The following is a 13026-nucleotide window of genomic DNA, read 5'->3' on the forward strand; positions in this document are numbered from 1 at the left end:
CAGTCACATGTGGCAAATTTTGTTTCAGTCATCTGAATGAGGTGGTTTCTGCAGCAGGTGCATGAAATTCTGCAAGTTCCATTTAGAACTAATTTTCAGTCTCAAAAATGTATTGCAAATAAAACCTGCCGCGTGTGACAGCACCCGTTAACTCCTGGACAACTTCCTTAATATTAATCTGGGCTACAAGGTGCAATTCACAATTCTTGTAACTTCTATTCGTCTTAATGAAAGAAATAAAAATAAAAGTCTCCATGACATCCCCAGCAGACATTTAGTGCTTTTTTTTATTTTCATTACAAAAAAACAAGTACAGTGGAATGAGTGAGGTTGACAGCAACTAAATAAATTAACATGAGTCGTCGATTTTCTACTGATAAGCCAGGTGTGGGGCGGATATATACTTTTAGATTAATTTTCCTTTAAAAAGAGGACCTGTCACGTCCTCTGACATCTAAAACCGGCTGAATGCCTTACCAGCCACTGCAGCGCCAAGTACAGCACTGATTTGTTTTATTTTTTCTAGCTGCCCGTGTTCCCCTGCAATCCGTCCCCTTAGTCTCCTTGACCTCTGCGAGTTAGCTGGGCGGTCCCCAGCACTAAGTGTCTATGATGGAGATTGACACTGAGCGCTGGGGACCGCCCTCTTAACTGTCTAGTCATACAGGTCAGGGAAACTAACAGGACCGATTGCTGGGAGATGCGGGCGGTTAGAAAGTATAGAAGACCAGCGCTTCACTGAGCAGTGCAGCGGCTGGTGAGCTATCTAGCCGGTTTTAGAGGTCAGACGACGTGACAGGTCCTCTTTAAGCAGATGGAGTGTTTCACCAAAAAAAAAAAAAAATGACGATTTCGCTCCTGTGTGGTGAAAGTAATGGATAAGCCCAAATTCATGGCAAACACAGAAACCACCAATAATCTCCCCTTAAAAGTCCATGGAACTGGTGGCCAGGTAGTCTTTCCTCCCAATGGTGCTGACTTGTTTGGTCTGCATTGCCTCCAACTTGGGACAGTCTGTAATACGATGACCCAAACCTCCACAAAATGCACAGCCTCGTTCCCCTAGGAATAAAGAAAACAAAATTACAATGTAACCACAACATAGCTCATAGATCACATTTTTGTCCGGACAGTAAAACTAGGGCTGTCCATTAGTGAGCAAAGACTGCAGGAGCAAATATGGACTTGTCAAGCCTTTTCCTGAAAAAAACATCACGTATATAATGTCAATGGGCTGTTAGTGAAAGGTTCTGCCGATTCCAATTGCATTTCTGGATCTAGTTCTTTTGCGTTACATAGTTAGTATGGTTGGAAAAAAAACACTTCCATCAAGTTCAATCGGTGAGAAGATGTGAATGAAGTGAAGGGGTAGATTTTAGCACTTTGGTTCACCCTATTGAGCCAAAGAAAGGCAACCAAAAATACCCACAAAAAAACCAAAACAAAACACCAACATAAGGCATGAGTCAATCCACCATAAAAGGGAAAAATTTCCCTCTTGATCCCCAAGAGTGATTAAAGGAACAGTGTCATCACAAATAAATTTTTTATATGTTAAAGATGTTAGTGCTTTAATAAAAACGTTTATATTCATTTGTGTGTTTGTGTTTTACTTTTTCTTATTTTTACACTTTTTCTTCCCTATGGGGGCTGCCATTTTTTGTTCCATTTCTGTGTGTGTCGATTAACGACACACACAGACATGGAATACGGCGTTCACAGTCCCATAGGGACTGTGAACGGCTCCCGTCCCATTGACTGCCGTGTACGGTGTCTGTGTGGGAACTGCGCATGCGCCGCTCCCACACAGTCCTATTCGAAATTGGCGCCGTCCGGCGCCATTTTCCTGTGGACCGGAAGTCGCGGCCGGACAGTAATATTACTACTTCCGGTCGCGGCTTCCGGACTTGTGCACTTGGACCAGCGGCAGCAGATGGAGCGGACGGGCCGGAGGGAGCCGCGGCGGCAGGAGCAGGTAAGAGATTTCAATGTATGTTAGTGTTTGTGTGTGTTTACTACTGTATGTAAACCTACTACACTGTGGGTTACCTCAAAAAATAGCGACACACAGTGTAGGAGGTTAAACCTTTCAAACCCCTCGTTTATCCCGGCACTAGCCAGGATAAAGGAGGGGGGGATGCTGAGAGCTCACTAGAGCGAGGGCTTTTAACCCAATGTTGCAATGCTGCAATTTTGGGAACTAGCTCCATCTAGTGACCAAAAATGGGTAGTATTATAAATTAGAAAAAATTTATAATATTACCTGACTCGCGAAAAAAATAAAAAAAATTTGAACAATGTTTAATCACCCACACACTAAATGTTTAATTTTTAAAAAAAACAACATGTTTTTCTGGCAACACATTCCCTTTAAACCTGGTTCAACATTTATACAGGGATTCTATACATTTCGTTCTAAGTCGTCATCTAAGCCTTTCTTGAAGTCATCAGTTGTTCTAGCTAAAACTAGTTGCTGAGGTAGATTATTCCACAGAGTCACAGTAAAGAAGGCGGCTTGTCACCTCTGGAGATTGAACCGTTTTTTCTCCAGACGGAGGGAGTTTCCTCCTATCTTTATAAGGGATTTTACATACAACAGCCTTTCACTACATTTTTAGTTTGGGCTGTTAACTGGTTCCAGACCGCTGGCTGTATTTTTACGGCCTGCGTTCAGGGTCCTTAAAACCCGAGCCATAGACTTTTTAAGGCTCGGGTTTTAACTTGCTGCCCGTGCGATCGGGCAGCTGAATGTCGGGTCTCCGGCTGTCAGTGACTGCCGGGGACCCTAAGGAGAGGATAGAAGCAGCTTTCACTGCTTCTGTCTTCTCCGATGTCTTTTTACACATCGTTCAATGAACGCTGTGTATAGGAATAGAGACAGCAGCAGCGGCGCAGTCTCTATTCCTCCCGGTGATCATGTGACTGGTCACATGATCGCCGGGTGCCGTTAGTGACAGACTGCTGGTGGGTCTAAGGCCTCATGCACACTTCCGTTTTTTTCTTCAGGGTGCTATCCGTTTTTGTCACTGATAGCACCCTGAACCCATTCATTTCAATGGGGCCATGCACACTTCCGTTTTTTTGACGGTCCGTTGCTCCTTTCCGTTCCAAAGTAGAGCATGTCCTACTTTGGTCCGGGATTCCCATGCAAGTTAATGGGGCCGTCAAAAAAACTGAAGGCACACGGAAGGCATCCGTGTGCCGTCCGTGTGTGACGGAGCCGTTGCCTAGCAACCGCCGGGCGGGCAGAAAAACATGACAAAAATATTACACTAATCGGCAGCCACTTGTCTCTATCAATAACTGTTAGAGAAAAGAGGCTGCTGATTAAAAATAAAATAAAAAGCCTTTCATACGTACCCGGTCGTTGTCTTGGTGACGAGTCCCTCTTCTTCCTCCAGTCCGACCTTCTTTTGTGACGCGGCAGCCTGTGATTGGCTGCCGAGGGCGCGGCAGCCTGTGATTGGCTGCCGAGGGCGCGGCAGCCTGTGATTGGCTGCCGAGGGCGCGGCAGCCTGTGATTGGCTGCCGAGGGCGCGGCAGCCTGTGATTGGCTGCCGAGGCCGCCTGTGATTGGCTGCCGAGGCGACATGGATTGAACGTCATCTCTGGAGGCCGGACAGGAGGAATTCTTTTTTTTTTTTATTACATTATTTCCGCGCGCCGAGCATGGTACTGTCACCCTGGACAGTACCATGCTCGGCGCACGGAAACGGAAACATGGAGTGCACACGGGAGTGCACACTGAAACCACACGGCCGCTAAAACGGGTTCACGGACCCGTCAAAAGCGGCCGTGAAAAAGGTGTCGGAAGTGTGCATGAGGCCTTACTAGACCCAGCACAGCCCTATTAGTGACAATCGTCACTATGAGAGGGCCGATTTCCCCTGTTACTGGGGCTGCTGTGCAGCTCCAGTTACAGGGGAAAAGCCTGGTGTAAAAGAAAGAAAAAAAATATATATAAGTTCCCCAAAGGTCTTTTTTGACCTTTGAGGGACAGACCATAGTAATAAAAAAATAAGAAAATAAAGTGCAAAAAAAAAATTTTATAATAAATACACGTAAAATACCCACCCCAAAAAAAAACGTTCCCCCCCCCCCCCCCTCCAATCATTGTTGTAATGCTAGCGCTGACCCAATTACCCGAATATAGACATGTAATATATTAAAATTTACAGTAGACAATGACGATCACAAATAAAAGGTCTATTTTAGGGTAAAAGTATGTTATTACCCAAAAAAATAGCTGAAACGTAAAAAAGCTTATTTTTTTTACTATTATTTTCAAACTTTATGAATAAAAATTCTAAAATAGCAAAAAAGGTGTGTATAAAAACGATAAAAAATGAAACCTGCATTGTCTAAATGACGGAAAAAACGTCGTTAGCCCAACAAATAAAAACGTTATAGCCATTTAACTAACACGTGCTAAAAATGGCTAAACGGTGTCTGGTCCTGAAGGCGCAAAATAGCCCGGTCCTGAACTGGTTAATATACAAGTTAATCATGTTCACCCTAAGGGTATGTTCACATGCAGAGTCAAAAACGTCTCAAAATACGGAGCTGTTTTCAAGAGAAAACAGCTCCTGGTTTTCAGACGTTTTTTGTGCCACTCGCGATTTTCGCTGTGTTTTTTACCGCCTTTTATGGAGCTTTTTTCAATAGAGTCTATGTAAAACGGCTCCAAAAACGTCCCAAGAAGTGTCCTGCACTTCTATTTCGTGGTCGTTTTTTTTACGAGCAAAACCCCCGAAAAACGGCCGAAAATAGGCCGTGTGAACATACCCTTAGACAGGTCTTCCCGGATATAATAGAGTACATGTGATTGCTATAGATTTTAAATCCAACTTCTACTTTAAAGGGACAGCGTCATGATTTATTTATTTTTTATTATTAATTTATGTGTTTTTAAGAAAATAATATATTGACTTTATTTTTTCACACACAATGTTTTTTTTCTTAACACTTTCTTACTGTACTGGGGGCTGCCATGTTTTATTTAATCTGTGTATGTTTCTTGACGACACATACACAGATGAAATACAGTAGCACAGTGCATAGGAAACAATGAACGGCTTCCGTCCATTGCCTCTTCCATCTGGCTCTGTACTGCGCAAGCGCAGTACAGAGAGACCCAGCATAGAAGCTGGTTTGTAGGGGGAAAGCCGGCGCCATTATGAAGACTGGCTAAACTGCTGGTAAGCTGTGTGTGTCTCTGTCTGTCCCTCTCTCTCACAGCCCCCCTCTCGTGTGTGCGGGCGCAGCAAAGCTGTGTGTGTGCGGGCGCAGCAGATCTGTGTGTGTGTGTGTGTGTGTGTACACTTGCGCAGCAGAGCTGTGTGTGTGTACGCGCGCAGCAGAGCTATGTGTGTGTGTGTGTGTGTGTGTGTGTGTGTGTGTGTGTGTGTGTGTGTGTGTGTGCGTGCACAGCAGAGCTGTGTGTGTGTGTGTAGTGTGCGCAGCAGAGCTGTGGTTTTTTTTTGCAGTGGAGTATACCCGTGCGCCGCTGATCCTACATAGCCGCTTATCAGCTGTTTTGAAAAATCAGCGGCGAGCACACCCCGCACTCACACACAAATCCCCGCAAACATGCAACTGCACCACACACAACCCCACCCCACTGTTCTTTTATATGCAACGTTTTTTAAAAACGCTTGCGTAAAAAACTAACGGTCGCTTTCCCATTGATGTAAATGGGAAGCTTAAATCAAGCGTTTGACGCTTTTTTGGCGTGTTTTTTTATGCATTTTTTTCGCATAATTAGGACTCCCATTGACTATGGGATCATTTGGCACATTTTACGTGCAAAGGAATTGACTCGACATTTCATTATTTACACAATGTCTTTTTTTAAAACGAGTGTGTAAAATAGCGCGTTGTATATACTAACAGCACACTTTACCAATTATGTAAATCGTAATCAAGCGTTCTTGGATGCGTTTTTTTGGTACGTAAAGTGCGCAAAAAAAATTTCAAATACACGCCGTGTGAACCTGTCAACTGATTGTCATTCAATTCACTTTCATCGTTCTATGTGCACACACAAAATAAAAAACGTCTGAAAATACGGAGCTGTTTTCATGGGAAAACGGCTCCTAATTTTCAGACTTTTTTTTAGCAACTTCACGTCGGAACACGGCCGGAAATAAGCCGTGTGAACATACCCTTAGGGTACGTGCACACGTAGTGTTTTCAGCCGTTTTTCGGGCTGTAAACGTCCCGAAAAATCGGAAGCAGAACGCCTACAAACATCTGCCCATTGATTTCAATGGGAAATACGGCGTTCTGTACCGAGGGGGCGTTTTTTACACCTCATTTTCAAAAAACAGCACGTAAAAAGATGCCCGCGAAAAAGAAGTGCATGTCACTTCTTGGGTCGTTTAGAAAGCCGTTTTTCATTGACTCTATAGAAAAACAGAGCCAAACACAGCCGTAAAAAAAACGCAGCGAAAAACCAGAGTTTAATTAAAAAACGGCTGAAAATCAGGAGCGGTTTTCCCTTGAAACCAGCTCCGTATTTTCAGACTTTTTTTTAGTAAGCGTGTGAACATACCCTTAGCCTTTTGGTGTGTCCTATAGCTTCTGCCAGCTGCCATTTGTACAATTACTCAAAAATGGCAGCCGGACACTGCTTAGCAATTTGAAGACACTTTTTCCTGGCTTGTAGCCAAAAATAGGGAGGGGGGGTGAGATTCCCTCCCACATTTACAGCAGCTGTGAGTCAGGTTGCTTTGCCTTATTCACCTTGCTGTAATTCTGGGAAGTGCTCCCTCTGGTGGCAAACTTTCCACCATGTGGAAGAAAAAAAAAGAATACAGCAAAAAACTAAACATATAATAGAAATAAGTAACTTACTTAAAAAAAAAAAAAAAAAAAAGTTTCACTCGCGAACACATTCATTCCCTTTAAGAAATGGACATTTGAAGTTAAAGAAACCTGAATGTCTCAATCACATCAGAGTAATATAGTAGATCAACCCTTTAAAGTCTAAATCAGTGTGTATTTTGTTTCCCCCAGCCTTTCTGAAAATGCACAATATTTCATACCAAGTGTTTACGTCTTTTAGAGCACCACCCCTTCATCATAATTGGTTCTTTCCGATGACTCAGTTACAAACCTTAATCTTTTAAATCTTCAGTTCAGGGCTAAAAATTATTTTACTTGTGTCGAAATCCTTAAGTAATAAGTTGCAAGTAGACACTCCTAACAAGGGAAATGACAGGGAGTGGTTTTGTATTACTCACCGCCAATGTCCAGCATGGTCTCGTCGCTGCTGTTGAGTACTTGCAAGACAGGGGGCACTCGCTGCTTCGCCTCCATAAGTAGAGCTTTTAAGTCCATCAATACAGATTCATCTGTAGGAGTGGGGAGGTTAGTGGTAGAAATCAGGCAACAAAGGCAAACATTAATGGCCACATAGTGTCTTCTCAGCATAAACACTTACCGCATGCCTTGTTAATGAAAGTGGTTGCAATTCCAGTGTTACCAGATCGTCCTGTACGCCCTATTCTGTGAACTAGATATGAAAGCGGGTAGTTAGCGGAAGGTGCCACATGCCGATAGAGCGGTGTAAAAATTTCCGAACAATAAAAATAACTACGTATGAGGCAAAGAATAAAGCTGTACATAATATCAGCAAACGAGTTAACTAAAGGGATCGCACGGATTCATGTGTGATATTACCAAGACATATCAGCATTAGCTACTTTATTATCATTACAAACCTCAAAGTTAAATTATTTATACAATCCACCAAACTCTTAGCTGCTCACTTGCATCAACGGGAAACTTTTTTCATTTAATCTTTCTAAAGTATTCATTTCAGTTACAGTCTATGCTCCAGCATCACTACTGCATCTGACAAATTCTATTTTACTAGAAGATAAATTAGAATTATAGGGTATGGATATCAAAGCCTTCGGTTTATGAAAGAAGTGTACAATTTGTGGACACTAAAAAGTCCCCTTTTTGATTGCCAAAATTTTATTTATCAAATATTTTATAGTTAAAGTCAGTACAAAGACAAAGCTACTCCATAGTGTAGCCGGTTTCAGGGCAGACAGGGATTTCAATGATCAGCAGTCACTGTACTCCAAAACTCACCATAGTTCTCAATCTCTTCAGGCATATCATAGTTGATCACATGCTGGATAGCTGGAAAGTCTAAACCTTTGGAAGCAACGTCTGTAGCAACCAGGACGTCTTTTTTTTCTTCCCTGAAGGCCTCGATAGCTTTGGTTCTCTCCTCCTGGTCTAAACGAGAATAAAATAGCTAGTTAACACCTCAAGTGGCAACCGGTATGTCTGTGTTGGATATTTACTGTTAGTTTCCTTGTATTTGAAGTGCTCGTTCCTGGGAATGGTGATGGCTCTTCTGATTTACTTGTTATGGCCTTGCTTGATAAACTCCTATCCCAGTACATGCAGAGGTTTGTCACGGTCTGTGTGGTCTGAGCAGCTGTAAATAATAGATCTTCATATGCTTGGGGTGAAAACGGTCATTTTAGAGGGAAGTGTGTCGGTCTTCAGCCTATGAGTTTTTAATAGAAGGATTTTACCAGTTTATTGCCGTTTATGCCGATTGTGGTGCCCAAGAAATGTATATCTTTTTTTGAGTTAGTCTGTTTTAATGTCGTGGTGGAGTGGAAGGAATGACATTTTTTTTCTCAAATAGTCCTAACTATAAGTAATAACATTTCTAAATGAATATTGCCAATATTACCAAGGTAACTCATGGTTTTATTATGTTGGAGGGTAACTTATCTATGATTTATACTAAATGCTATCTATATGTGTTCATGGGATCTTCTTGCAGTTTGTGGTAGTGGATAACACTGGAGAGTGGCCAGTAAACCTTCTGCACGTAGTCCACTGTATTCATTATGACAATTTTTATTTTGTGTGAGAATTTTATTACTCCTCCGCAACGATGTTCTGTCTGTGGTCCTGTCGATTTGCAAAAATATCAGTGACTACGTGTTGTAGGCTTTTAATGTATATATCAAGTCTGGGTGTCCATTGTGCAAATTATTTTTTTGGGGGTTAGTCTGGCGACTGTGTCCTGGTTGCTGAGGGTCATCTACTTCTTAGTCACAGAAGACCTCTAATACCTCATGCACACAACAGTGTGTGCCAGCCGAGTCCCGTCAGTGATCCGTGGAAAGATAGGACATGTCCTATCTTTCCTCGGATCTGGGAAATCGGGTCAGTTTTCACGGACCCGATTCACCTGCTAAAGGGTGCCACTCGGATGAGGTTAAAAACGGCCCGAGTGGCACATCGGTCGTGTGCAAGAGGGCTAAGTCTCCTGAAGAACTCCCCCATATTTAGCTTTAGTCTGTGTAGCTTTTCTTTTTAAATAAAGACTTGGTTTAGCCATAACTTTTCGTTGAAGTTTCTACAATTATTATTATGCAATTTCTGCAATTGTAGATAATAAAAATGGATTTTTGTTTTTTGGAGGGCAGCAATACAGAGTCCCACACATGGCTCATCCAACCAAAGGACGATCCTGCTTATGTGCTCATCCAAACAGTTGATTATTTTCATCACTCCCTATAACTTATAATATAGCCAGGAGGGAATCTACATAATAAGAATAAGGTAAAACAAAAGGATATTTCACTCACCTTTTCCACCATGTATGGCTACCGCCTCCACACCTTTTAATAGAAGATACTCATGTATGGCATCTACATCAGCTTTCTTCTCTGCAAAGATCAGCACCTGGCACAGGACGGATAAATGGCACAACAATGAAGGTTAGATACAGTTTATGACAACACTCAACTTTACATACTAACATTGTGGGTAAGAAAAAACCTTTTTAACTAGTGAGTTGAAAAAATGCATCTACACAATTGCTGAAAGGTGCATAAAATATGGCACGCCATCCCCAAAATAGGTCGTACTGAAGATCTCAATGACTTTCAGTGCGGCACTGTCATAATCTACAAATGAGGGGAAATTGATCACGTTTTTTTCATTACTTCAGAAGGTCTTTCCATACAAATATGAACACTGAAGTCGTCTTCATCTATTTTGCGGATACTGTAATAATTTTTGTGGGCACAGTTTGGTGTGGGTTAGAGTACGCATTAGAAAGATGAAAGGCTATAGTGCGGATTAGAGCTGTTCGCACTGGTACTTAAATAGATGCACCCTTAAAACTAAAGAAAATTATATAAAAGGACTGAGCAGTGATTATAAAATAGGCATCAGACATTAAAACAAGACTTGTCAGCTTGTCCTTTAGAAAATATACGGCGTTACTCACAGGAGGTGGAGTCTTCTGTAGACACTCTAGTAGATAAACCATCTTGGCCTCCTCCTTCACATATTCTACTTCCTGAAAGGAGGACAAACAAAGCCATCAGAGACACGGACTACTTCACTAAACACACTAGCAACTACTTACACCTCATGCACACAGCAGAGCCATCTGCAGGCGACCACACAGAGGCAAAATGAAAAAGTGGAGTTGTTGCCGATAGCAACGTTTCCACCTCTCAGTTTTCAGAGGCCTTTGGAAAATGAAAGCAGCTACCTGATTGGTTGCTATGAGCAACTACTCTACTTTTTCTTCGTACAAGTTTTGGATACATCTTCGCCACTGAGCTTCAGAGGTTTCGTAATAGGTCATACGGAGAGGCATTTTTTACAGGATTATTCCTACCTAAAAGAATTTTTACAGAATCCGATAGAGCAAACCATGTATACGTAAAGCCAATAGAGAAAAAATCTATTACTACCATCTGAAATTTGTTCCCAACATTCTCTGGTGATTATTTACAAGACGGTTAGTTGTTTTTTTTTAGTCTTTTTTTCCTCCAGAAACAGCCCCACTCCCCATTTACTTAAACAGTGATGAACTACAATACTAGACACAACCCATAGACAGGAATGGCACTGTTTCTGTGGGGAAAAAAAGCAGACCCTAATCCTGGACAACTTATTTAAAACATTATTTTCCCACCAAAAATATAAATCCCAGAATTGTAAAGATTTTTCATTGCATACCACTTAAACTACTACAGTAGTCTGGACAGCGTTGCACAGTAATTTAGCATTCCACTTCGTTGATAAACCAAGCGGATATGGTCACATTGTTGGACTTGACAATCGGCTAATTGGGACCCTAAAATAACATATGGGGCATGATTTTAACCCCTTAACAACGCAGGCAGAGGGATTATTTTTTTGTTATATACCTCACTGCGTTCCAACAGCCATAACTTTTTTCCCCCCATTTACATACATATAGGAGGGCTAATTTTTTGCAAGACGAGTTGAATTACTCAATTGCACTATTTGGGGGAACATAAATCTTTGCCTTTAATCTTTAAGCCAGGATCGCACACACATTTTTGATGCAGTATTTGGCTCCCTTATTTTACGTCACTTAGATGCCATGGTCAATACTGACTGTGGCATGTAAGGTGTTAAACAGCCAAGATCGGAGAAATCTACGAACTCAGCAATTGTCATTCACAGCTGTCCTCCTACAGGTGACGGTGCGGGCACTGCTTTTGTACCAGCGTCATCACCATGCTATGCATTTCACAGTGCTGATCTTTAACTGCCGAATTACAGCACTAAGGGGTTAAAGGAGATGTCTCATTAGGACAGTCTCTTTCCATATGCCTGATTAGCGTCAGTGGGGAACCCCGCTCGGGAACCCGCTCTATGAGCCAGATCATTGAGAGCCAAGTATCAGTGGCTTCTGCTCCGCAGATCCAGCCTATTCAGCCATTAATTTCAATAGCTGCCGGGTATTACAAAATTTCTACTAATTGAAAGCAGTCTGTTTAGGTAAAAAGTCAAGCTCTGTGTTTAATAATGAAATTCTACAATATAAATATATCACATTACTCACCTGTATCACATCCAAACTGGCTGCGCCTGCTCGCCCAACGTTAATAGTTATTGGCTTCACTAGGGCACTTTTAGCAAAGTTCTGGATCTTCTTGGGCATAGTGGCACTAAAAAGAAGTGTTTGTCGCTGACCCTATAAAGTTGAGCAAAAATAAAGAAAAAATATCTAATAATAATAATGATAATACAGACAAATAAGTCTCATATACTAAAGTGGTTTAGTTACCAGACAATGCTAGTGCATCTATAAGATCCTTTGCCAGAGGGCACCCAATAACTAGCGCCATCATCCCCTAAAGAGGGCTCATACTTTTCTTTATTACCAGAATGCATGACGAAATCTTCAGAATTAAAATTAAAACCTTGCAATCTGGATATAACATCAGGGAAAGAAAATAAGATCACATACAATGCACGTGGTCCCAATATGCTCATCCCAAGCAGGATATGAAAATAAAATGTGTAATGTAAATATAATGTAAAATAGGACTTCTGTACTCCTCGTAGTTAGGCAAAATTTACAGCCATTCAAGCAGCCTAACGCACAGCCTGCTACTTTGCAACCCAGACTGAAGCTTGATGAACATGGAAAACTTCTGGGTGAAATGACCACCCTTCCAGAACTTGTTTTTCTTGGCATAGAAAATCGACTGCCAAGTTGTCCACTCCTGGTACGTGGACCACTGAGAGCACTTGTACACGATGTTCCACACAGAGTAGGATCTGAAAGGACTCTTACAGTCACCAGACTTTTACAGTCACCAGACTACTGGTGCTGCCTTGGTGGTTTAGATAAGCAACCACCGCTGGATCCTGATCAGGTGACGTTGGAAAAAGGAGAGTCCAATGGGACAGAGCTAGAAAGATTGCCCTCAATTCCAGAACTAGTGGCACGAACCATCTGGACGCCAAAAACTGCACCCTATCCGGACAGTCTGCCATCCATTGAGACGACCACCCACTGGAGGGGAGGAAAAGACAGACCCATAATGATGGCCAGTGAGGTCTCCCACTATCGCAACTCCTGACAAATCGGAGAGGTCAGGAGACTTTACTTGTCCAGTGAGTTTTGAGACTTGTCCCAGTGCGAAAGGATCGCCCTGTGACAGGACCTGGAGTGGAATTGAGCATATGGAACTGCCTTGAAGGTCA

The 13026-nt window shown here is 42.1% G+C and overlaps 1 protein-coding gene across 1 annotated transcript in view; it reads right to left on the reverse strand.

Annotated features, from left to right (window-relative positions):
• Positions 1–269: 269 nt before the first annotated feature.
• Positions 270–13026, reverse strand: part of DDX41 (DEAD-box helicase 41) — a 45101-nt gene continuing 32344 nt past the window's right edge. Inside the window, exons 11-17 of the mRNA XM_075856497.1 lie at positions 11876–12007; positions 10277–10348; positions 9630–9726; positions 8104–8253; positions 7445–7516; positions 7245–7355; positions 270–1062 (exon numbers count right to left, since the gene is read on the reverse strand). Of these exons, the coding sequence (XP_075712612.1) occupies positions 926–1062; positions 7245–7355; positions 7445–7516; positions 8104–8253; positions 9630–9726; positions 10277–10348; positions 11876–12007 (771 nt within the window). The 3' untranslated portion in view covers positions 270–925. The remainder of the gene's footprint in view (positions 1063–7244; positions 7356–7444; positions 7517–8103; positions 8254–9629; positions 9727–10276; positions 10349–11875; positions 12008–13026) is intronic.

Source organism: Rhinoderma darwinii, chromosome 3, assembly GCF_050947455.1.
Source record: "Rhinoderma darwinii isolate aRhiDar2 chromosome 3, aRhiDar2.hap1, whole genome shotgun sequence".
In the NCBI taxonomy this organism is placed as follows: domain Eukaryota; kingdom Metazoa; phylum Chordata; class Amphibia; order Anura; family Rhinodermatidae; genus Rhinoderma; species Rhinoderma darwinii.